This window comes from Cuculus canorus, chromosome 2 (genome assembly GCF_017976375.1).
Source record: "Cuculus canorus isolate bCucCan1 chromosome 2, bCucCan1.pri, whole genome shotgun sequence".
Classification (NCBI taxonomy): Eukaryota; Metazoa; Chordata; class Aves; order Cuculiformes; family Cuculidae; genus Cuculus; species Cuculus canorus.
In genome coordinates this window covers 31,122,881-31,149,683 of record NC_071402.1, presented here as the reverse complement: position 1 = coordinate 31,149,683, position 26,803 = coordinate 31,122,881, and the positions used below count along the sequence as shown (strand labels likewise).

Here is a 26,803-nt window from a genome sequence, read left to right as displayed (position 1 = left end):
CAAGACCAGAGTGAAAGACTGCTGCCAGTTTCTCACACGCAGGGATCTAAATCATAATACGCAAGATGGGCAGGTGTATCACCACCAGCTGCAAAAGAGAGCGTGTGCCCAAAAATGGGTGGAGGAGGTCAATCTATGGGATAACATCGGGCAGAAGCGGCACTTTTAGGAAGATCTGAAGACCTGCAGAAGAAATCAAGTTGTGCAAGCCACAGGAAACACGGAGCTCGGCACAAGGAAAGTACATGGAGAATAAGCAATAAAGAGAATTTTAGATGAAATAACCAGAAAGATTTCAAGACCTAAGATGGTCAGAAGTAATCGGAGTTCAACAACACAGATGAATAACTGGCAAAGACTAGATGTGAAGAAAACAAAATAACGCCTCCTCACTAGCTACTTAATTTCTCTGATTGAACAGTTTCCCTTCTACGTGCCAGTAAAGCATCATAACATATTACTAATAATGCCCTAGTCATTATTTAAAAGAAGGGAAAAAAAGGAATTTAAAATAAAGTCAAGTTATTGTCTGTTCTCAAACTACTTATTCTCCAGTTAATAATAAATATCACCAGCATAATCAGGACTCTGTTCTTCTAAGCTCCTTCACTCCTTAACATCCGTTGTAAAAAGAGAGGTTTACTTTGGTTAAGCACAGCTTTTCAAGTTTCACTAAGATACAGCAATGCTGTATTCCGTGGAGCTCCATTACTCTGAACTTCATCTAACACTTGCTGCCAAATAACCAACAGGTAAGAACTGCAGGACAAGACGCTACTTCAGATCATTACACCAGTCATTACACACAAAGTTTTCTTCTGGTGAAGAATCTTTCATTTAGCACCCCTTCCTGTGACTGACAGCAGATTGCCACATTTCAAATACAATTTTGTTTTCTTTGAACACAGAGGTTTCCACTATGTGGAACAAGAAATGAGAGTTTATCAGAGATTAGAACTTTTTAAATATTTTCACACTATTCACTCATTGTGATGTGTAGTTTGGAGAGTATTACTGAACAAAAGCAAAGCACAGGGAGAGACTGGCAACGAACCACTGATGCTGCACAGAGCCACTCTTCCCTCTGTATCTGTCACTGATACAAATTTTCTGTAGTACTGTTTCAATTATTTATATACATTTATAAAGTACACACTCACTCTATAGCCCACTTTAAGTCTCCTAGAAGCTATTTTTCTATAAATTAAGCTAAAAAACATGCTCTACAAAGCATTCCCTTTGACACTTCTCTGGTGGAAATGAAGTCTGAGGAAATTTGCTGCTGTATCACAAATGGAAAAGCAGCACATGAAGATCTGAAGCTGAAAGCAAGATGGGAAAACAAGAGTTCTGAAATGATTATACAGATGAGAAATGCCTTGATGCACAAAAATTTATATTGCCATATAGCTTTGAGAAGAGATTCTTCACCTTTTCTCTTAAATCACTAGCTTTAAGGTAATGGCTGACAGTAACAACAACAACAAAAAAGATACACATGATGCAATGCAGTGGATCTCAATTAACTAGCCCTTCATTTTGCTTCAATTACCCAACCACCTTGGACATCCAGTGCACTCATGCACCTCACGCTGCCGATGGCGGGGCACAGTGACCTGTATGGGGCCACAGGACAAGTCTTTGCTAACACCTTCCAAAAACGCTTCCAAATCAGTCTGTGATTACAAATCAGTTATGCAAGGTGGGGGGTAGTATCTCTGCACCTCTCAAGGCTTCTGCCCAACTGAGTGTAATGGCTGCATCACTGATGGCTAAGCTAGACCAGTCACTGCAGGCGCTGCCTCCTGCTTCCCAAGTACCACCGCACATCCCTCAGTGACAACACTCCTAGAACCATCACTTACTTAACAGGTGATAGGTAACAATTATTGCTGAACTACAAACTCATCCCAAAGTTTAAAAGGTACCCCACCTTTTCAAGCTCCTCTAAAAACCCTCTCAAACCAATTCACTTTGGCCCAAACATCTGCAAGTACGGGTTCAACTCAGAGGGACACGCAGGTTCATTATCTGGAACATTTTAGCTGAACCTGTACAGCAGTTGGAGCTCTACATCTGTAAAACCAAATCATTTTAATGCCATATGTTACACAATTTTTATATGCATATAAAATCCACAGTGATGAGATATGACTCGCTCTAACTATCTCATTGAGAATGAACATGTTGGAAAGAAACTAGTAAAGTCTGAGCTCCCACTTTCCTTCTATGAGCATGCAAGAAGGATTTGCAAAGGAGTGTCAGCTGTAGAAGGTAGCCAGCCCCTTGTGTTCCTCAGAGGTATCAGCACGACTACTCATTCCTTTAATGCACTTCAGTTATGACTTAGCAGAGTCTCTGCAACAGTAACCTCTTCAGCAAGCAGCATCAGACTCCAAAGACTGTCAATGTCCACAGGTGTTTCCTTTGTTATTTTTTATTTAATTGAAAGCAAACAAACTAAATGTAATTAATCATTAGAGATAGGAGTGGAGTCTGCTTCCCCTGAGGTTTTCCTCAGAAGCCAGAGTGACTTTGGAGCCAAAGTCCCATTTTTAGTAATTCTTCATGAGGCTTAAGTTGACAAGCAAGTAACTGCCGAAAATACAGAACAGGTGCTTTGCAGCCCCCACCTTCTAGCAGCAGAGTCATCACTCACTTTATTCTGTGGTCTGAGCTTTAGAGAACGTAAAACTCAAGGAACGTGTTTTCTTACCCAAAAACTGTACTCTTCTTCTGCTATTCATTTTTATACTGGGGGTAAGTGACTGTTACTTTTATTCTTTCTTTAAATATCTACTACTGCGAAATATACTCTTCTGTTTTAAGACCAACCTGACTGCAAAATTGGCTTTAAATCAGATGAAAACATAAAAATCTCAGTTCATCTCCAGACCATTATTAAAACTTGATCTAAACCAACTCATCTGTACTGATCAGAGACTGGCAATAACTTAAAACTGCTACATGTGGCACAGCACACACTGGAATCCACTACCAAGGCTATCAACTTTGTTGTGTCCATCTAGACAATTCACCTACCCCGACATTTTCATAAAATGGACGATGCCCCATTTGACAAGCTCATGCACAGATCTCACCACAAAACATCCTGGACAACTGCAAACCTGGGTGCTCAACAACTTTAAAAGCCACACTTTACATTACTTGAGTTAATCACCCAAAGAAACAACTTCTAAATAAATGACATTTTAAGAACACATGCTTTTGACCACTCTTTGAATCCAAATATGAGAATAGAAACAACATTTTAACATCTAAGAGAAACCACAGGTCATTGTTTTTTTCTAAGGCCAATACACATACAAGGCAGGAATAACACTTTTTTTTTTTTTTTAACAAGAAGGGGTGTAAGCTTTTATATGGAGTCGGATCAGAGATTTCTCCCTAATTTTCAACTCGACTTTGAGGAGGGATTTCAAACAAGGGGCCTAAGATAGGACATATAAAATCAGGCAGAAAAGTTAGAAATAGAAGCTGGCAGTCAGGAAGTCTCCACTTCTAATCCAGCCTCTGCCTTGCTGGGTAGGCACTTCCTCCCGCTGTATTGTTTCTTGAACATTTTTAAAGCAGTTCTGCTTACTGTTCTCTGTTATTTTAGAACATGTTTGTGTCTGTACAACACTGACCATAAAAATGCTGTACTAAGCATTATTATTTTATTGTCAACATAGTTGCTACCCTACACGCACTGAAATGACCTAAATAATAATAAACAATATTGAAGGTATCACCAACTGAGTAACTGTTTCTCCCCACCCCCCCATCTCCTTTCTTTTTTAAATTATACTGCACAATATTAAGATGTGGTGCAGTACGTAAGTACGTAACAGCTCACACAAGGTAAAGTACATGGGAAACCATTTGCATCAAGTGTAATTAGCAAAGCAGCCATTCTCAGAATGCTCAATTTTTGGATGTTGTTTCAACTGGATGATGCACCTAAAAATACTCAGTAGGAAACCAGCCTTCACTTTTAACAGAGACCCCTAGGTCTAACTTCAACCTGATTCCCACAGAAAACCTCTGAGACGCATCTACATCACAGAATTCATGTTCACAAGACTCTAAAGATATGCTTATATATGTTATATATACACCATACATTATATACATACTTATACAAAACTAATGTTTCATCACCACTGTTTTGCAATCTGGAGTTTGTCAAAACCTATCTAGTGCATCACTATTCAAACAAACAGTAATCAAGTTTCAAAGCCGCAGAGATGGATGGTCGCCAACCTCCCCGTTTCCTTTAGCGTGTAAAACAATGCATCTGCTTTATACCTGCTGTGAACAACCCACATTCAAAGCACCAAATCCTCAAACCAAACCTCCTTATTTCCAGCAACACCCTGCTGGCGGAAGCCTATGTATGTTTTGAGGAGCACTGAGGGAAAGAAATTCTGGGCAGAAGGAGCAGTTGGAGTACCTTAAGCATTATAAAAAAGAGATAACTCAGTTTAAATTGCAAAGCTAGCCACAGCGATAAGGTTATTGATTTTACAAGTGAACAACAGATATGCCTTCTCTAAACTCATTTTAGTGCCCTCCTTCAGTGGACAAAAGTGGCATGTCTGGGCTTTCAGCCACGCATGAACTATAGCAGGTTGGGTCAGGTCCAATACTGAGTCCATACAATGCATAATGTGGAAAATATTACACTCCCTTTCCCAGAAAACAAATGCTAGTTTCTGTTTTCAGAACCTGTTACTTCTATCCTATTCACTAACCTCAGAGAGGTATTCAACTTGACCAGCTGTAGAGCTCTTTTTCATCTTCACCACTATTTTATCTTCTATGTTAAAATTGGAGAATAGCAGGGGGGGGAATAATAATAAAGCCACAGAAAATGTTGATGCTTAAAGGGCACAAGCCACAAATACCTCATGAGCAACACAGAAACCACAGGCATGTTCAGTTCCTGCATGCTCAAGGGTTTCTGCCACCATACATCTCTGCTGACAGGCATCAGTCCCCTTCCCTTCACATCCTACCCCCAACCCGATCCCCTGGTTCACCGGAGGGTACCTCAATCACTTGGCCTCAGCAAAAAGCTGGAGCCTGAACATTTGTGCCACCATGACAGGAGATATTCACCCATCAGATGTTCATTTTCAACTTTATTTACACAACCTGTATTAAGGACCGATAGGATGAAAGGTGTCCCTTCCACTGACCAGAAAGAGACCACCTCCACTATGTAAAATGATGTAGGGGAAAATAAAAACAACGATGTAAAACGCAATGATGGAAGATTTAGCTGTAACTGGAAAAAAATCTAGCAGTAAAAATACTTAAACTCTGGCAATGACTGCCCTTCTAAATGATGACCTGACAATAGGTACTAACGTTTAAGAACAGATTATCAAACAGTTATTAAAAGGGCTACATACAACTGACCTTGCTGGGGGACAAGTGAAGACCTATATTACCTACAGAAGACCTTCCACCTGTATTTCTGCTGTTCCAATGCTATAAATCAAAATATGCATATATCTATCATATCCTCTAAACACATCTCTGAAGCAACAGTATTTAAGCTACCAGTATAATAAATGAGCAATTATTTGGCATAGATGATGATACAGAAAATCTGGCAATACACCAGAAATAAAACATGCAGTCATGCATCTCCTAAAGGACAGAGTCTGGGAAAGTATTCAGCATATTTTTTAAACAGAACATGGTACGAGTTTAAGGTTGTTAAAATCTGTTCAAATATTTCCCATTAAAACAACAGCAATTCTCTGTATCAACAAGAAAAGGCTCTGAGGTAATAAAAGCAAATCCAGTTTTCCCATCAAAATAAACTCTAACGTAAATAAAAAACTTACTTGATATACATACATAAACAGATGTTTCAACGAAATAAATATCTACCAACCATAGCGTAGCTTTCTGTAACATCTTTTATAAATCCCACAACTTCTCCTACGCTTGTTTGGTACTGCAGATGATTGTCAGACCTTGTTTTCATTGAAATCAATTAGGAAAGATGTGTGTTTACAGAGCCAGTTTGCTTCAGTGGAGCTACATTAGTTGCAAGAGCAGCCTACTATATGTGCAGCTTGGCATGGCTCACTCCATCGCAGTTCTTCTGCTCTAGAGGTAGCTGCCCTACTGGATAATGAATAAAGCTTTTAGATAGCCTGAAAAGGGCCTCGAAAGTGCCTTAACCTGGAAAATGTAATTTCCGTAACAGACCTCCACTCACCTTTGTGCAGAACCGGCAGAATGCAGTCCTCATACTCCTATGAATGGGGTCCTGCAATGGTCTAGAGACAACTATGCCACTTTGGCCTCATGTATAGTGTACACAGAAAACAACTCATTAGGCTTAGCAATATAAACTGAAAAAATTGATTTAGGAACAGAAGAAATTAGCCACCTATTCATAATGATTGTTCTCAGGCTTTCTGTTGTCTACTTCTCACTTGGCTTGTGGATTTTTGGTTTCGTTTTTTTAGTTTGGTTGGTTTTGTTTGGGCTTTTTTAATTTTTTTTTTTCTGTTTGTTGGGTTCTTTTAACTAGAAAGATAAGCTTCTTCAAAGTCTAGTGTGTTCTTTAGGTTGCACTGTTTACAGAAGTTGGTAACAATTTGCCTGTCACAGTTTATATAAAGAAAATAACATGCACATTTTTTGTGGCTTCACCACAGGTGTTACCTAGCAAACTTCAATTATCCTGTTGGTGATTTAATTGTACAAAAACATATCCTAGCATGTACACCCATCTGCCCTTGCTTATGAAAGTTTGTTACTTTTGGCTAGATCACAGAAATGAAGGTACTTACACCAAACAAAGCATATTTTGAACCCCAGTCTATTGTCCACCGTTCCCCCGATCCCAAACAACAATTGGTTATAATCAGCTTATATAACAAACGTTGATAATGCCACAAAAATAGTAGTGAAAAAAGTGATGACTGGATTCATGTATTTAGTCAGTCAGATTTGCTTTCTCCCCACTCCTTCCTTCTCTTGACTAAAACTCGTACCGCTCTCAGGAGCCTTCCCTTCCAGTGCAGTAGGGCAGGCAGAGGGTACCTGAATATTCTCCAGGCACACAAATACACTCAGTGCATAATACGAGAACAGCAGCTTTTAACCATGCAATTCCTTAATTCAGCCCAATACAATTTATCCCAAGCATTGCTTCTAGAATACACCACAGAAGCTTGAGGAGAGCCAATTCTGAGTATCTGGAAGTATATCTTTTGGAGAGGAAGAAAAATGTATTCCTCATTGGAACTGAAAGGAAGGTTTTAGAAGCCCAACTGTGAAAAATTAAAAGAAGGTGAAGCTTGGAGAGTCGCTGGTATTTTCAAGAGATGGCTGGAGCAGAGGTATACCCACAGAAGGAACATCACAGGGAGAGCAAGTGGGAGGAAGAGAATATGCAGCAATAGCTGGGTAGGTGGGAAGCTGTATGACACAGTGAGTCAACAGGAGATGTTAAGCAGGAGGGCAACCTAAGCCAGATGCTTTGTAAGTTCCCATGACATCAAGGAACACACTTAGTTCAGACAAGCCTTAATTTAAAATGTAGGTATGAAAAGCAGAAACACATAGAATGGCTTAATATTTGCCCCTCAGTGTAGGGATGGATAGGAGGACAGGTTGTTTTCAGTTTTGAAGTCTGACTAAAGATTTCATTTTCTGTATCTCCTGTTTCTGATATATTGGGTAGCAGGTAAATAAGCCATACTTCTAGGAACACAGAGAGGCACATAATGATAGAGCCAACAATTCTTTAAAAGGCACAGATGGCACTGAAGGACTGCGATGAGCTGCAGCTCCTTCATGAGGGCTGCATTTTACCAGATACACACAACAAAAACTACCTGGGAGCAAGGGTCTGCTCAGCTGCACCCGAGGAGTCCCCTCCATGTCAGGGGGATTTCACAGGTGAAACAAAGACAGTGTCTACCGCTGTGGAGGCTCACCTGCAACCACAACGCTGAGGGGTGGCAGCTGCCAAGATTTAAATCCTTGACCGGCAGAAGGAAGCCTCAGCCACGCTGAGCAGACATGGATGATCTACTGACCCCTCATGGTTCCTTTCACTGCAACTAAATTTTTCCCTGGCTTGTAAATCCAACTCCCTACAGCAGCTATGCTGCCCCTCTAATTCCTCTGCCATTACAATGACAGGCAAACTCAATTAGTACTGTGAACAGTTTGGATGTCTGCACAACAGGCTGCAAAAAAGGAAAAAAAAACTCACAAGAAAAAAGAAAAAAACCACCAAAGATAACTAAGAACATTTGCTGCATAATGGAATTCAAAGCTTCTCTCTGCAGGACCAATACAAGCCATGTTTATTGTTACACACCTTGTCTTAAGTTAAGATGTAAAAGCTTGGTTTTGTACTGCTTTAATGCTAATGACTTATTACAATTGCAGTAGAAATCCAGTTAATTTTGCTAAGAGTCATATTATACATTCAATGTGGATCTTCTCTCCAAACTTCTTACTAAGATCAAAAAGCACTAGAACGACAAAATTGCTCCATTCCCCTGCATATATTTGCTTCAGAGGTTAGCAAGAGATCATAATGTATCTCCCTTTGTAGTACTTTCAATTTCTGTCAACATCATCATAAGATATATACCACAAAATATAAATAAGTGTTACCACAAGCCTTTTTATGTGACATGTTTTAAAGGGCTTTCAATGTCAATTTCATTTTTACTACTCCTGTTGCTGTTATTATTTCTGTAATCTAAAAGTACTCTAGCTAGGTACCAGATATAGAAACACCATTTTGGAAAGGCTAAATATCAGCAAGATATTTCTCAGGATATATCAGAGATGGGTGCACAATTATGTCACACAAATACATGCTTACCCTCCGATGATGTATAGTTGTATGTATGCATATACATAAAAATCAATATTTAATAGCTACTCTGTGCTTACTACGAGAGTTACACAGCTGTAACCTTTGAGCCAGGGGCCCAGTAAACCCTATAAAAGCAACTACCACTATGTAAAATAAGCTTCTCCAAGAAGCAAGAAATGGCATGAGCATGCCCCATACTAACAGGGGAGGCCAAGGGAGGGGAAGGGACGGGAAAGAAGACGGAAGGTCAAATCATTTAACACAACAGAGCATTAACAAAACAAAGGCCCATGAATTCAGGATGCAGTTATCAGAAGTTAATAAACTAGGATAAAGCAGCCAAAACATTCTTTTTAAATCACTGACACAGACTTATCAGGAAATGGCATCAAATCTCTTCTCACAGACATTTTTTGTTAGAAATAAATATCTAAATAGGCTGAGCATACCCTCTTCAAAATCTTTTTCCTCCTTGCCTAGCCAGATGAGGAATTAGCTCGCACCAAGCTATCAAGCACACAGTGCTCCTGCTCCACATCATATTTGGCTCTGTGTGTGCATGTGTATGTATGGGAAAGTCCAAAATGCCTTTTTTTCAACCTTATTTCACTGCCTGCCTCAGCTTCAAGAGAGGAACAAATTGGACATTCACCGTAAAAATAAAGGAGACGATGCAAATTAAGATTAAGGGGAAAAGCAGACAAACGCAGCAGGGAGCTTAAATTTGGAATCACAGAATGGCATGAATAATGTCCTTCACATACAAAATCAAGTAAAAGACGAGGAAGTATTTTAACAGGTGTTTTCATGGGGAAACCATTACCTGAATACAGGCTCTCCTTCATTATAAAACTGACCATGACAGTATATCTGCTGCTGGTGGAAATATCACCCTCTGTCCCTCCTCAAAGAAACCACCAAGACATTAAGTTTCGGGTAAAAAGTCAGATCAAATGAGGACCAACAGTATCACAATATCAAAATAACTTATTAAAAGCATCAGTTGGCTATTGACTCAATTTACCATCTGGAATACCGCTATGACTAAAAACATCCATGTGTCAATACAGAAGCAGCCTCAATGCAATATGCCAACGCTGATGCTGTCGAGGACAACTATTTCCATAGCACAACACAGCTCAGGTGCCCAGCCACGTGTAGGCTTCCGGTATGCTCCTAGGGAGAAGCAAGGACAATTCCCAGAAACCTAGAATTTAGTATAATGTATGATTAAAGAAAAGAAACACTCTGCTATATTATTCTGGCAATGCTATTCTATACCTTTTCCCTCAGCTCCCCCCATGGAGGCTGTTTTGAAGATGTGGTTATCAAACCATTTCACAAACACAGCCACTAACAGCGAATGTTTTATCCCAAAATGTGAACGAAGTTATGTTTCTAAACATTGCCACTATACGAAGTGTAAACATATATTTGCTTGGGAATGTTAAATACTTTTAGCAAAATGTCTCATCTCATTTCATCTTCTACTCTGTGGATGGAAAAGCAAGGTACTTTGGGATGTACTTTCTCTGTTGGGACCACCAACAGCAGAAGTTCACGTTTCGTGCACAGCTTCTTCCTGCTCCACTGAAGACGCTACCACCTCTGTTCTCTTCACTGACTACCTAGTACAGACGGGCCAAGGTTATCCAGCAGACACAGCATCAGATCACCTGCGGGAATTCCTGTGGCAGAATTTAAAATAAAGATCTGTGCAAAATTCCTTACAGTGAGCCTGACTAGTGTACTTGAAGAACAAAAACTACTTTTTATTGTTGTCTCAAGAAGTGAGATAGAAATTCGGTATGTATTAAAAATACATTGAACACAGCAGGCTAACTCTTGAAAGCTTCCAAAAAAGCAGTCACTCAGCTGGGCACGGAACTAGGCTTTGCACAGGAAACAAAAGCCACGCTGCAGGTCACGTGCAGTACACGTACATTGCAATGCAATGCCATGAAGTGCTGCTTTGGTAATGAAGTCAAAGGATATTTTATTCAGAAAGACCAGCCACTTATTAAAATTTGTACCTGCTTCATGCAGACTTTGTGTATTCAGCACTGCTTCTGTTTCACCATTTTCCCAAAATGACCAGGGAGTAGAAAGTGAAGAGCTGGAGTTTACATTAAATAATGTCAATTACTAACACCAAAAGACGTTGCGGTTCTGCTTCAAACAGAAATAGGCCATTAAAAAAATCTAATTTACATACACATCCTAATCTAGATATTGATATTTCAAAGTGACTATGCGATCCATCCTTTGACAATACTCCTGTTGTCACAAAAACTGAAGTAGTAATAGGGAAAACAGGTCTTTGATTCATATAAACCATTATATCATGATAGACATTAGAAAATGTTTCTTACAGAAATTAATAAAAGGCATTTTGAAAAGAGTGTTTCATCTATATAAACCAAATATATACTTTACACACCTCAAAATCAATAGAGTTTGAGGAGTTTCATTGTAATGTAGTTGTCTTAGGGATAAAAACAAAACACTGAGAAACCCTTAATGCACATAATGCAAGCATATTATTATAAATGGAGAAAAGTCACACTTTCTACCCTCTTTTTTATAATATGTAAAATTAATGTTTTCATGGAGATGATGCTGAAGGAGTTAAGACAGAAATTTCTAAGAATACTTTATAAATAACAATCAGTGACAAAATGTTTCTGCAAGAAGCAAGCTTCGTGTCTTTCCTGACCTCAATGATACAGTGTCGAACATCACCGCATAAAATAGAGTATATTAACTTCATAGCATTTAAACAGAATTATAGCTATGGACACCGCTGTGATGTATGTAATCCATGTAACCATATATATGGTAGCCCATTCTTACACTCTGCACAGATACGAAAGTTATAAACTATGTACCCATTGACTTTTTTCTTTTTCTCAGCACAGATGGCATTTCAAGAGGAATTTTTTTTGTGCCACAGCTAACACAAGCCACAAAGAAATTACTCTTACTGAATATCGCCTGCTGCTGAAGAGGGTTTTGAAATTACACTCCGTTTTTTAAGGGAGCTGAAGAGCTGAGAACAAGACGTGCATTGACAGCAATGGCTAATAGATAAAGCAGCAATGTTGACTGAATGCAGCTCTTCAAGAACCAGTGCCTAATGGTCACTGGAGATTAAGGACATATTTTTCCTCTATGCCACATTAGAGGAATTTTTCCTCTGTGCCACACTAAAGGAATTCATTGAAATTTGCTTGGTAATGAGATCACTGACCATTGGCAACTTCCAATACACAGATAAAATTATTTAGCCTTTTTGTCTTGGCTACCAGTGGAAGACAATTTTAAAGAGAAATAGTTGCACTTCTACAGTTGAAGACAAATCTTTCTCAGCAGTGCTTTCAATATAGAATTTTGTAGTGAAATAGGAAAATTATTTGTATGTGTATACATAAGCATATATGCACAAGCAAATTCTTTTTAAAATAAAAATTACCTAAAAGAATAGCCTCCTATGCCAGGCAGTAGATAATGTTACTATGTTTAATTGCACAACTGAATGCTCATGCTATTATTTTTCACTGTAATTTCATTCCCTTAGAACGCCATTGCATGTCCACAGTAACATCGGCAAAAAATCCAGATGGCTAAAGCCAACAAGTTAGTGTTAAAAGATTTCTCTCTTAATACTAAGACTACTGCGCACTTAGAAGACACAGCAAAAGTTGAAAATTACAGAAACCCAGGAACAATGAACTAAGAGGTCCGTGTGACGATCAGTTGCTACAAAAAGCCCCACCAAACAGAAAGTCACTTAGTCATGAGAAGAAAGCTCCATCCATATTCTTGCTAGGTCCATCACTCTTAGATCACATCATGCTCTCAGAGGACCAATCACACTCAAGGAACACAACCACACATAGCTGCCATTACATCAAATTGCATGAAAATCACTATCAAATGCAGAACGCTGTAAGCGTAGAACCAAAAAAGCTCTTTGCTGTATTCATGAGATTAGTATTCCCTCTGCTTTGAACATTACTGGGAAAAAAAAATCAAGAGTAATCTTAATTCATCCATAATTCAAACTTTAACAAAAATATTATGTTGGCAAAATCCAGCCGGATAGGCCAGCCAGTGTATCCAAGACTGATGATGAAATTGTGCTAGCCACATGACTCTGCAAGCTGCAAGGGGTTGAACATAATGGTTAAAGGGATGTCAGTAATACAGTTAAGTATTAAGATGTCTTGAAACCCACAGATATGCACATAGTACAACAAAAAGGAAAGAAATGGGGCAACTGACAAAAGTCCACTGAAAAATAAAGATACATTATGCACAGTTTCAGAGTAAATTTTTCTGCAACAGGGGATGTTACACCTTTTTCTACAAATGATCCTATCCAACATACGGCTGTGGCTTTCTGGCAGTAGGGACTGCCCAATGCTAATGCCCTAGTCTGTACCACCTGGCTATGAAATCCAATCTTATTTGTAACAAGCTTTAACCATCTCTATTTTCAGCCACCCTCTGAATGTGACAACCCTACTGAGTGTGTCCTCTGTTTCATAGCACTCATAAGACTTGATCCATGCATTACTTGAAATGTAAGTTTCCATCTGTTTCAGCATCATGAGAAGCTGGTTCAGTTATGAAGGCAACAAACACTACGGACACTCAGGTAAGTAATCTGGAAGATGACACTGGAGTTAGACGAGCAAGGTGACTTCAGGAATTCTGGTTTGCCTCTGCAGTAGCTACTTGCAGAGGCTTTATTTGCAATTTAATCTACATTTTTCAAAGTAGCTTCTGCTGCACCTCTTTTGCATGCTGCAGGTAGATCAAAGGCATCTAGAGCTTAAAGCACATATAAAGTCCTTCTAGAAGGTAAATAAAATTTAGTATTGGTAAAGAGCATCATGAAATAATTTTTTGTTACTTTAGAACGTATTAGGAGGCTGATCTTCTGATTGCCCTTTGGATAAGCCTCTTTTTCCCATTAACAGTCAGATCCCAGAAGGCCCCACACTTTTTTGCAGCAGACCATGACGAGAAGTTTACCATCAATATTACATATAACCAAGCTCTAAGGACTGCCTGAGTGAAATTCAATCAAGCCGCACACAAATTTAGCTAAAGAAGTCTAGCAAAACAAAGTAACAACTTACTATTTCAATAATTAGGTGTTATGGATATTTGGAGAAGCTGCTTTTAAACACATGGTATTGCCAACATTTTTACAGAAGCCCTGAAATATGGGAATGACTCTGGAGTAATTCTTGTTATACGAAAAACAACCATTTTCAAAGTTTTTAAATGTCACGGATGCAAAGAAAATTAAACTGAATAAAAAGGAACACTCAAACTATGGCGTGGTGAAAAAACTTGGAGAACTCCGACCCCAATGAAGCACTTTAAGGCTAGAAGGAAAGCTAGAAAGCCCAGAAGCTCCCAGAGCTATGGTGAGTAAATCTCAAGCACAACCTGTTTTCCTGGCCTTTTGTTTTCATCCATTTGACTCAAAAGCTTCAAAGCCAACAAATAGTTGATGGCCTCCGAAGTCACCCCATCAATCCACTCTTGTTGAATTTGTGAGGGATACAGGAAAGGAACTCCCCCAGAAGAATGGAGGAGCTTTCTAAAACAGATGGACAAGAGTTACAGAAGACAATCTCTGAATAAACACTACCTCTGCATAAACTGAAAAGCACAGCTTTATCATGAGGTTCTTCCCTCTGCAAGCAGATTGGGAAGTCTTCCTAGTTAGGATATCATAGTAACAGAGAAACTGCTTTTGATCTTGGAGATAGGCTTCTGGAGAGTTTTGGCTATGAAAATATACAAATGTTTCCCTTGAAATGCACAGTGCATAATCAATCATGCCCAGCAGGTCTTACAGATCAACAATGCACTCCCTAATCAGAAGGCTGCGCAGAGCTACGTTCCTGGACAGTTGAGGCAAGAAAAATTATTTAGAGATAAAAATACAACACTGCCTACGCTGTTTCTTTATAATGATGGTCAGAAAACATGATTTTGCTCCAGCTTTCTGTAGCTATTCTAGAAGGACCTAAAGAGCAAAAGGGGGAGAGAATTCCTAAACACACTAATTTACTTTATTTCAATTATTTCACATATTCTTCCATTAAATTCTGAACTAATTAGAAGATAAAGTATAGGTACATAAATAAAAATTAATTTTGCAGTAATCGAGCAATCTCTTTTTTATATAAAAGAAACTGAAGATAGCAAAATCAAATACATTACTGTCATGGCAAATGTCACTGCTTAACAGCAGTGAACAAGAAGAGCATAGGAACCAGCTATTTTCACACTACCAGAATTGCTTAAGCAACTGATGTATTGCTTTGGCTTGTCCTTTAAGTGTATAAACTTAAAGTAGAAAAAGCCAGCAGTTAGAAAGTTGTAGGTCCTTTCTTTTTATTTTAGAGAAGACGTGGTATAAGAAGACTGGGGAAAAGGAGAACGATGTCGCAAGGGGATAATATAAATCTCGAAAGGTTAATAAAAACAAAAGTATTCAAGCACTCCCACCCATCAGAAGGGTAGAAGTGATGTCTGCCTAGTTCCTTCTTCAATTCTCTTAACCTTTTGGACATTTCAAATGACCCTTTTCTGGGACAACTGAAAGGCCACCACTTCTGACACTAATGCATAGAAGATACACCTGGTCAAAACATTTGTATCTAAAAGGATCTTGAACCCTATCACCATTTCCACACATTTATTCTCATATTTTACTCAAAAAAAGTGAAACTTCATCTCTTGCTCTCCATCACCCACCCTCATCTTCCAAGAGGTAGAAAGAGTCATTCCCCACATGCCTGACCTTCACTCGATCCCTACATCATGACTCACACCCACCGGATCAGCAGCCCAGGCTTTTTTTCACCCTTCTTGCTGGCCTGCTTTGGCAGTAAGCATGCATTATAGTAAATAACTGATGAAAATACAAATGAGCAAAAGGCTCTAAGTTCCACATTGTTGCCTACTGAGGCCAGCATCTTTGATTACAGCTGACTTCTACAGATGTGGGTGCCTCAAACACTGGTAGACCTACGTGTGCTTCCACCCACAAGACAAGACAATTAGCCCCTCTGTGACACCACTTTTTTTAGAAAATGACCTTTCACTACTCGGATCCTAGGGATCTAGGCTGTGTTTCATCGCTAATGTTTGAACTGGAGGTCATTCTAAACTGTATCCTCTTCTGTTGTGCAGATAACTCAATTCTCAGAGATAACTGTGCTTTATAGTTGAGTGATCAGACCGCTTTCTCCATGCACGAAAACTACCAGTAAATTTAAACTTTTAAAGGGAAAGTAAAGAATTTAAATTTCCTTACAATATTTAATAATTCATCTACTCAACCTGAACAGTTTCATTTATGCTTATGTGAATTTCAGAATAGGAAAGCAATTTAACTCGTATAAATTTTGTTCAAAAGGATCAAATGAAGAAATCTGAAAACGGAAAGACCTAATGTGGTTAACCTCTCACCTCATTTTACATTGTAGAACATAAGAATCAGTAAGAAAAAGTCCTGGTCTCCTGTTTTAATCCAAAAGATACTTCCAGTACAGCACACAGCATAGAGAAAAAGTTCTGCAGCATTTTTGCAAAATTAAATAGAAAATATGAATAACAAACTTTAAAATTTAATTTCAATGTTAACATTCTCCTGCATGCAGTTATTTATTTCAGGTCTGCTACATTTAGCCTGACACTATTACCTTAAAGAGCTGCCCTACGAAGCACCTCAAATATGCCAGAACTTTGATGGTTAAGGCATCTCCCTCATACGCCAGAGATCTCAGTTCAGGTCCTTGCTTCAAATACAACAAAAGAACTTGAACCCACACCTTCCACGCTTCAGGCAAGTACATAACTGTTGGGCTATTAATTAGATCTAATTAGCCCAACAGTTATGCACTTGCCTGAAGCGAGGAAGGTGTGGATTCAGTTCTTTTGTTGTTGTATTAATTAAATAGATCCACCCCTTCTTTCCAGATTCCATTAACAAAAAAAATCGTGACATTTCCATGATTTCCATTAGTTTCCCATTTTCCCACACATGAGACAGCCACTAGCCTGCCCCTGCTCTACAGTTCCATCTACTGTAATTTCAGCGCACCTCAGTACCAACCACCTGAAACACCAAGGACTAAGTTAAAATATTTTCACATTCCTAAAATTTCATAGCCTATAAGCAATAATAAAAGCCTTGTGGGTGAACGCCTCAGAAGCAACAATGTTTTCTAAATGGCTAGTTATTTCGCATACAGCGCCTCATGAAGACTTTCATTCTTACCCACTGAGATCCTTAAAAAGAGGTAAGATAGCATGGACTTTGTTTCATTTTGTGGTCAAAGAGAAATATTCTTATGCAGACATACCTTCAGAGCTCTTATGGAGACACTCATATGTCCTTCTTAAAAATAATTCTGCTGTATGATAAACTTCTGTCTCAAAATCACTTACACAGTCTTGGATTCAGTGGGATACTGCAAAATTTAACGTTCTCCCTTACCTTGGCATCTGAAATAGAGTGAGTAACCTCATTTTCACTAAGATTTTAAAACAAAATAAGTAGCAACCTTTGTTTCCATAGTATTTTTCTACTTCTAAACAACAGCTGAGAAGTTTTTTGTAAAGAGGGTGGATGTAGCAACGAGAAACTGAAGATCATATTAAACTTATTTCTCCCACGCTTTGATAAACATCATCTGATTAATTCAAGATGACCTTTCACAACTGGATATGACAAATAATCTGTGAAGGTAATTGGCAAGCTGCAAAGGCAGATGGATGTCCTCATCAGAGGAGAGGACAGTCAATTCAACAAGTCCTGCCAGAAGGAAAACAGAGGCGGAATTCACCTCTGGGGAACGCACAACTATATCCGCACAGTCCCAGACAGAAGTCTGGAAGGGCCTTCCATAAAGAGGCAGGAGAATCCAAATGCCTGGACTCGCACTTCTCAGAGAATATGACTTAAGAGATCGAACTGTACTGCAAAGGAAGAGAGAGTGGGCATTCACCTCAGTACAACAACAAATACTTAGTGAGATCTCCAAGCAACGGTTTTGGCGTTCTTCCTGTCCCACGTGGACAAATGGCCCAACAAAACACCTCAGATCAAAAGGCAAACTAAACTTGTTCTCACAACTGTAGCAAGAGTGATCATGATGTTTATCATACCATCAAATTTAGACTCCGGGTTTGTTTTCTACTTCATTCTCTAATTCTCATAATGCAGCTGCTCAGTCTGCATGTCTGAAAACATGCAACAACGTAATATGATCATTTATCTGCTCACAACACCACACAGGAATAACAATTTCAGAAGGCACTGTTGCAAATGAACATATTTCCTAAGTATCTTGTGTTCACAACTGGTGTTCCAATTAGTCTTAAGATTAAGATGTTTATTCATTCTTTTTTGTTGAGAAAAAGATGTCCATCCTTTCAAGTAAGGATGACATTTCAAGTTACAGAAAACGGGAGCTTGACTCCTTCTTCAGGTGGATTATCTGCATGAAGCCACAAAACAAGGCACTTAAATCCTGTACCTTGGTTGCCTGAATTGTAAAATGGAAATGCTAAGATATGTTTTGAGCAGGAGGCTGGACTAGGCAACTTCCTGAGGTCCCTGCTGACCTGAATTTTCTGATGAACCTTTTTTTTTTTAAGACACATAGCATCAATGAGAAGGGCACTCAGCCATTACAGGACTGATTACTAGTGAAAAGCTCAAATAAGTATCCTAACATTTTCAAGCTTCTAATGTATCGGTTTTTACTGGGACGGGAAACTGTCAAAATGCTCATGAACTCTGCAGTTTTCACAAGTGTCACCTTTGGGAGCCAGTGGAAAAACAATGCCATCCTGTTCTAAATGATGATGCAGAACCTGCTAGTTTATGCCGGTTTTTAGAAAGCAAACAAACAAAAAAAACCCCAAACATCCAGTTTGACTACTTATATTTTAAGCGGCACTATAAACTCAGAACGCATTTCACTGAATATTACGTGCAAGTGAATTTATCAGGCAGGTTAAGAAAAAATCTTTGCAGAGAGACTAATGCCAATGTGAAATCACAAACAACAAAAAGGAAAAGAAAAAGCACTTGTCATCGCGCGGTGCAGAACACCCAATTTGTTGTCAGTTTTTCACCATTGATACAAGTGAGCCTGTTTAGCAGTGCTTTTTCCTATTAATTAATTTTATAGACCACATTATGACCCAGCTGTATACCCACAAAGGAATATAACAGAAAATAAGATACTACATCCTCACTGTACAGCATAAGTCACTACGCGCTCCCATGAGTATAAGTTGGCTGCAGGTATAATAACTAAAAAAACCACCAAACTTGCTAGCATGTAAGATGATTTTGTGTCTAATTTAGAAGATTACTTCTTGGGGTGAAGCTGGATCAACAACTTCTTCCTGTTAAGACACATCCTCTTCTGGACGTACCCTTAGTTGCAGCACATTCTAAAAGCAAAAACATTGCAAAAGCAATGCAAAGTCCTACACTGCAGAGGGTCTCAGTTTCTGCTGCCAGTGTTTTCAGTCTTCTATCAGATCTCCCAAACAGTGGAGTTGTGATTGAGTTTGGACTGCTTGGACACGAATACCAGTCTTAACATTCCATTGTACTGCTTAACAAATTTGCCTCTAATATCTCATTGTCATTAAAAAAAATGGGGGGGGGGAAAGCTGGGGGGAAGCTAGGAAGATGCTTAAAATAAGACACAACAAAAAAACCCAACTTTCCTTACCTTGCTGGAGGCACATCAATATTCGAAGAAACAACCTTGCGCTTCTGTTCCAGAAGACAAATAGAACGAGTGCTTTCCTTTTCACACTCATGAGCTCTGTTTGGTTTTTTGGTCTCTACTGTTTTTAAATCTTCCTCCTTTGTGGTGAACGGGAGAAACTGTTGGTCTGGCAGTTTTTGACTGATGTCACTTTTTACATCCTCCTGTTGAAATGCAGAGAAGGTCATTTCACGCTTGATGCTGGCTGCCTGTAAAATTAAAAGCAATTATTAAATTTTCATCTAATACTCCTAAAACATAGAGGGGGGGAAAAAAACCCCAATACCCACAAGCATTTACTTCTAATTAGCTCTTTGAATCAGAGAATACCATTTCTTTGCCCTTCATAAATTCTGAAACTGCTATTAAATTCTCAACAGTGTTGAAGACTATCCAGGAAAATAAGCAATTTCTGTCCACTTGATAAAGCAATCAGTTATCTCTTAACGCTAAATCAAAAAGGTATTTGAATTGGAGTATCAGAAACCACAGTATGTACAGCATACATTTAACGTACATCCATCTGTGCTGCCTAACTACGCAAAAGAAATCTTAGCTGCCCTCCTCCTAAAATTCCAGGAAAACCAGTTAGAATTATACAGATAAAAGGCAACCAAGAAATTAAAATGCTTCGGAGAGCAACTGACTAGGCTCTTCAGCAGTTATATTCGTAAATGAAGGTTTCTTCATGAGCATAAAAATAATTCACTAGAATCCAACCCAACTGCCAGAAGGAAAGGAGAAAGTGATGCCAGCAGGATCTCTGTGAGAAGCCCATCCAGCAACGGCGCACAGACACACACAGAAGCAGTGTTAGGTTGTCTCTCTGGCTGTCAGCACTTCCCAAATATTCAGGTCTTCTGCTTCCCATAAGCAAAGACTTCCCAAGCAAAGAGGTATCTTTATAAACATGCTACCTCTCTGGAACACGTTGTGTTCATAAAGCAAACTATGGCAAGGCTGCAGTGAAATGCACGGTAATGTCAACAGAACCAAGTCACTCTGCCTTCCCAGCAAGCAAAGCAAAACTCAGGACCTAGATTTTCCTCTGAAATGCCATTTCCTGGCCAGCCAGGCTTCCTCAGGCTTCATTTAGGCAGACGTATCTTGCCAGCTGTTGCGAGCCTTTTGTGCAGCCATACATCAGCCAAGCTCCTCCAGTAACTCAGCCTGCTAGCTTCCTCACATCCCTGCAAACACAGAGCCTACTAGAGGCATCTGTTCATAGAGTTACTTCTAGGTATCTGTGCTTTTAAAACCAAGACCTGCAACTGCTAACTTGCCGTAAGCCCAGGAGATGCACTTGGACATCATCCCCTCCACCGAACCCAAAAAGTCAAGCAAAAGACAGCCCAACAAAACCGCTGCTTGTCCCACCCTGAGCAGAGATACTCCCAGGCCACACACGACCTCAAAGAAATCCAGACACCTTCAATGACTTGCAACCCAGATTTTTAGACACTTGCGAATTATTGCCGATCGTTACAGTGGTGAAATCCAGGATGTTTCAACCTCAGATAGTAACAGCACCAGTAAGATGAAATTCCAATGTAAACTGTTCCTCCTTACTCCTCCCCCTTTTCATCGTAAAAAAAAAAAATTAAAAAAAACAATGTGTATGCGTATACAGTTACACATATAAATATAAAATTATATTTCTCTTTCCACAAATCTCCTTGTTTATAGCTTTCAAACACTGGCAGGTATAAAAATGGTGCAAGGAATTTTAAGTTCATGGGAAAGAGAATATTGCCAAGGCAATAATTTTGTTTTGTTCAGTAAAGTACATAACATCACTAACACATAAATACTTGAGACCAATTATTTAATTGCCTCATTCTAGTGTTTCCACTGAAGGGCTTTTAGTGGTTGTTTCAAGAACACAACTAGGATTCTTACTTTATGAATACAAACAGTAGAAAGAACTAGGCATTTTACACTTTATTTTAGAAAATTAGAAGACATATAAACAACATAAAAAATTCTGATGTAATGATTATTTTTAAAAAAACTTCTTAGATTTACAGTAAGCCCTTTCCTGAGTGTCTAAGGATCTTAACAGATGCTGAGCTGCCTTCAATTTTCATAAAAAATGACTTAGAAGTGATGCACTAAAGTAGAAACAAAGCCCGAAAACAGCCAAGTTCCAATATCCAGCCCCTAGAAATTACATAATGCCAAAAAAATGTACATGTAAGACTTGAATTCTATCCCCTCTGTTGCCATATGGTCTTGCATGACCAGCTTTTCCTTCTTCCACAGGATTCCCACCTTATCCAGTGCAGAGGACGGTGCTGTGCAGAGCATGAGCTGCTACACCTGTGTGTGGTAGGATGCTAGTGCGTATACATACAAAGCAGGACCCAGCAGTTTCTTCCTCGCTCTGCACAACCTTTTGCAGAGAATGCAAAGAGAGCATGGAAGAGTGGCAGCCTCCCTCCTTCTCTACTCTCCAATGAACATAATATTCATTGGGATGATTTTTGTTAAACTAGTAAACACTTGATTTTACCAAAGGAAAAAAAAGTCTTCGATTTATGGAACTGTAATATTTTACTCAGTTTCACAAAACCTAGTGCCACACATTATGAAGTTTTCTTTACAGACTTAAATAGTGATGACAAAAGGTTGCAGACTCAGACTACAGTTGTACAAATAAAGCCTAAAATCTAAAGAGCAGAGTATTTGTGCTATAATACCAGGCAGTCTATCCAAAACCCAGTTGAAATACATTCAAATAACAGTTTGGTTTTCATATGTCAATGCACCGTAACTAGTAGCCAGCCCCATACAACCAAACGGAAGTGAGGAATGACAAAAAACAGAGAAGCAAGTGCTCAAAAGGTTGCAGAGTGCTGCCAAGCAGTTCACATCCTTTGTCTAAATAGCCAGAAATAGCCAAACTCTATGCTTAACACTAACTCTCTCCCTCAGATGTTTCCAGCAGATGTTTGGAAACATTAACTTCTTCCTAAACTTTCCCTTGAGAGCAACTTCTGATAAAGAATCTTTGCTGCTTTAAAAGCGCGTGATCATGAGAGAAAACCAAGTTTTCCTCAGTGGCCACTCTCTAGTAGCTTGCTCCTGCTCCACAGGCAGTTTTTCTACTAACATATCAATGTCTACAAAAGCTATTTCCACTTGAGACACATGTCCTATCTAGAAGGGTATGGCATCTTTCACTGGAAATCCAACCACCCACACAAGCAGCCATTGATGTGGGGAGTGCCAAGGGCCACAGCCACCTGACTGATGAAGTTTCTCGCTTTGTGGCAAACACACTGATTAATCACCAAGACTCTTCAGCTTCCAATCCATGTTTCGGCATCACTCACAGTTCAGACATAACACGGACAATTTCCAGTATACCTTTCCAGGTAAGTTAACTGTTCTGTCTTATCTTATCATGAACTTTTTTTCCCCCCATAGAACCTTCATATTCTTTTGAACACTTTTAGGCTCGTGGTGGTCCTCTAAGTCGAGAACGTTTTTCAGCAAAAATTTTGTGGAAGGTCTAGTCCGAGTAGATGGAGCGTGTCTCGCAGCCAGCCAGATGTTAACACCGTAATATCAGTTTATTTCAGCTTACTTCCTATACTTTGCATTTATCTTCCCTTAGTTCATAGAAACATGGAATAGTTTGGGTTGGAAAGGACCTTAAAGATCATCCAGTTCCAACCCCCCTGCCATAGACAAGGACACATCCCACTAGATCAGGCTGTCCAAGGCCCCATCGAACCTGGCCTCCAGGGATAAGGCATCCACAACTTCCCTGGACAATCTGTTCCAGTGCCTCACTACTCTCATATTGAAAAAATTCTTCCTTACGCCTAGTTGTTCTCAAACTTCATGATTATGTTTTCCCCAACGGTTTGGCTTTTCTTGTCATCATACCTCTGTATTTGCCACCTTAGTGCCTCCAGTATCAACTGCTGATAAAAACTTGCATTTTTTTCCATACCCTTGATTAATTACTGCTCGTAAAAGTCATTTTATAACAGGGTGTTTTTCTATGCAAGTCACTGCATATTTTCACCCTCAGGCCATTAGCAACCTTCAGCTTACTTTTAACTGAGTCCTTTGCAGCCTGCCCTCAGGCAACCAACATCACTTGGAAGTTCAGAGGCAGGATTTATAACCATCTGCAAATTTTAAATCACAGCTTTGCTTGTGTCTGCAGTTACCCTCACCTGCCTTTGACTACTTCCCTCCCACTGCCGCTGGGCAAGGGAAACTCCTGATTTGCCACTGCTTGGAAACAACCGCTCAGTGTTACTTGTACCTTCTTCCCTGGAGCTCACACTTGGGGTTTGATCTGTCTTTACTCCTTCTACTGCTTCTCAGCAAGCACTGATCTTTCACTCTCCTCTGAGTTTTCAATATGTAATAACATGACCATTTCTATGAACTTCTTCAAAACCGTGAGCTGAGTCACAGCGATTTTCCCTTGTTCATTTCAAAATATTCGTGCTTGCCGAGCACAGCAGCACAGTGCCATGGCAGCCCTGCTCTGGCAAACCGAGACAGGTCCCACTTCAACCAGGGAGCCTGACAAACTTCCTGCAAAAATCGAAACTAATTTCTTGCTTCAGTTTCTAAGCAGAAACTCTATTAAACAAAAAAAGGAAAGTGTTTTAGTTTGTTTTGAAGTTGTCAAGACAATGGTATATATTTAGGTTGGGGATTTTACTTTTTAAGTACTTGCTTGATTCGTTATTGTTATTTAAAAAAGAAACTTCACATTCCATGTGCCACCTAAACTACTAACACAGTTAATATTTTCAGTATTTTCAGCAATATATTAATAATTTTTCATTGCAAAAGCCATCTTAACCTACCTAAAGAAACTTAGTATTAGTGGTATCTTGTGATAACTAAGCTGTTAGTCCTGAACTCCACATGCATCAATCAAGACCATGTGCTGCAACGGATGTCCTGCCTAAATTAAAGCATGCTCAACATTAACAGAAATTTTGAGGATTTAGAGATTTTTTTTCTTTATTTTTTACAGAATAAATCATGCACACCCTGCAGACTGCAATTTTTCAATAGTTTAGGCCTTAACTTATCTGCAGTCGATTTTTGTTATGCCCAAACCCACTTCGAGATTAGATGCTCACATTGCTGTCAAACTTCAGTCTTCTCCAATTTCAGTTAAATTTCAGCTTAGATTCTGCCCTGACAGCAAACTAATTATTGATCCATCAGACAGCTGAAGTACTGAATCGCCCAGGCAAAGGATCAGCAACACATGAATAAGTAGAGCTATAATATTTATATGCAGAGGCAAATAGTTACATTGGACAGACTATAAACTCCATCTCTTGAGTAAAACTTGACTGGGCTTCAGCATCTTCCCTTGCTTCTGGTGCATTGCTGCTTAAAAACTCAAGTTATTTCTTTTCAAATAGTTCACTAGCATTTAACAGGCACTAAGATGTTTGTGTTGCCTATGTGATGCAAAGTATTAAACTCCCAAGAACATTAGCATGATTTACCTGTGTGACCCAAACGTATAGAAATATGACTTCAAATGTAAAAACTGACTCACACTTATATTCTTTCAAAGTTCCTGGTTTTTTTGTGCAGCAACTGTGAATCCAGGTGGGCACACGAGAACCACAGACCTCATTTTTAACAGGCTTTGTAATGGTCTATGCAGGCAGACGGCGACAGAAAAAAAAATTGAAAGAACTGCCATGCCACACACCATACCTACTTTGCTGTCAGTTTAATAAACAACTTGGGGGCTGATTTGCCAACAAGGAGTCGGGCAGCAGGTACCGGATGTGATGGAGGTGCACAAGCAGAAGGCAGCTGCCTAGCACAGCGCATCACTCACCCATGCAGCACTGCCTCCAACCCAGTGACTCGATACAGCATCTACAACAAAGCTATGCTGATCTATGCCAGCTGAAGATCTGGCCACACATGTGATTGCATCTGCCTGCCAAGACACAGCCCAGCAAACAGCGGCTTGGCAGAGCAAGGCTTATGTCAAGCAGGATAGCAGTGAGAGCCCAGCCAGCTCCCCCGATCTTCTGGGGAGACACCAACTGTCTCCTGTTTCTCCCCATGCGTCTCCTGGAATTCTGGAAGGACTAAGATGTCTGAGAAGGTCCCTCCTTCCATAGTCTGAGTCCTAGATGCCTGGGTAAATGAAATAATCTTGCAACTATGGCCTATGTAGTGCCATTTTGTCCATACAAAGAAAAGGGTTCATTTTACAGCAACAAAAAGTCCCTCCAAAAGCCATTTAAAAATAGTTTAATGAGGGTGGAGGGAAGTATCTGTACAAAAGCTGGCTGCATCCAAATCTTCCTATAAAAAAAAGCTAGTGGGAATATGCTTTGGGAAACTAGCTGCTAAAAAAAACCCCCACTTTATCATAATCCTGATGCCATTGCCATGTTTCCATTTTTATACAAACTCCCTTTTCTCCCGCAACCCATAAAGTTACACTTCCTTTAGTTCAGCTACAGGCCACCATAACTGGAATCAACCCCAGTGTCACTCCATTCCAAAACCAACAGGATCCCTCACAAGACACACTGGCTGCTTTCCAGATTGTGGGGAGGCAGACGGGTGGGGGACAATCCCAGTTAAAAAACAACTACCAAAAAAACCCACCCCAACAACAGGCACCCAACACATTACTCCAATTCTGGATAAATTTCCATTCTTAACAGATAAATAATTTTAACTAGGTTGACAGTTTGAGGCCTATGTACTAACATTGAGGCCTATACATTAACACTGTATAGATGTTAAAGATCACATACTTCTGGATGAGCATGTTTGATTTCCATCTGATTTATGACATAAACAGTCAGTCTAATTCCATCAAAAATTCTTTTGAATAAACACCAATTTAAAAAACACCAATAGCTACAAACTAGTTTAGCAACCACGATGGAGGGAAGGGATATCATCCAGAGGGATCCTGACAGGCTTGATAGGTAGGCCTGTGATTGTAGGCCTGTGCAAATCTCACGAGGTTCAATAAGGCCAAATGCAAGGTCCTGCACCTGGGTCGAGGCAGTCTCAAGCACAAAAATAGGCTGGGCAGAGATTATCTTGAAAGCAGCCCTGAGGAGAAGGACTT

The 26,803-nt window shown here is 39.5% G+C and overlaps 1 protein-coding gene across 2 annotated transcripts in view; it reads right to left on the bottom strand.

Moving 5' to 3' along the window:
* Positions 1-26,803, bottom strand: part of ZNF704 (zinc finger protein 704) — a 105,406-nt gene that overhangs the window by 66,166 nt on the left and 12,437 nt on the right. For both annotated transcript variants that reach the window (XR_008448419.1, XM_054057975.1), the window contains exon 2: positions 19,660-19,907. Coding sequence is in view for 1 of the 2 variants with exons in the window: in XM_054057975.1 (XP_053913950.1) it covers positions 19,660-19,907 (248 nt within the window). In the remaining variant the exon portion in view is untranslated. The remainder of the gene's footprint in view (positions 1-19,659; positions 19,908-26,803) is intronic.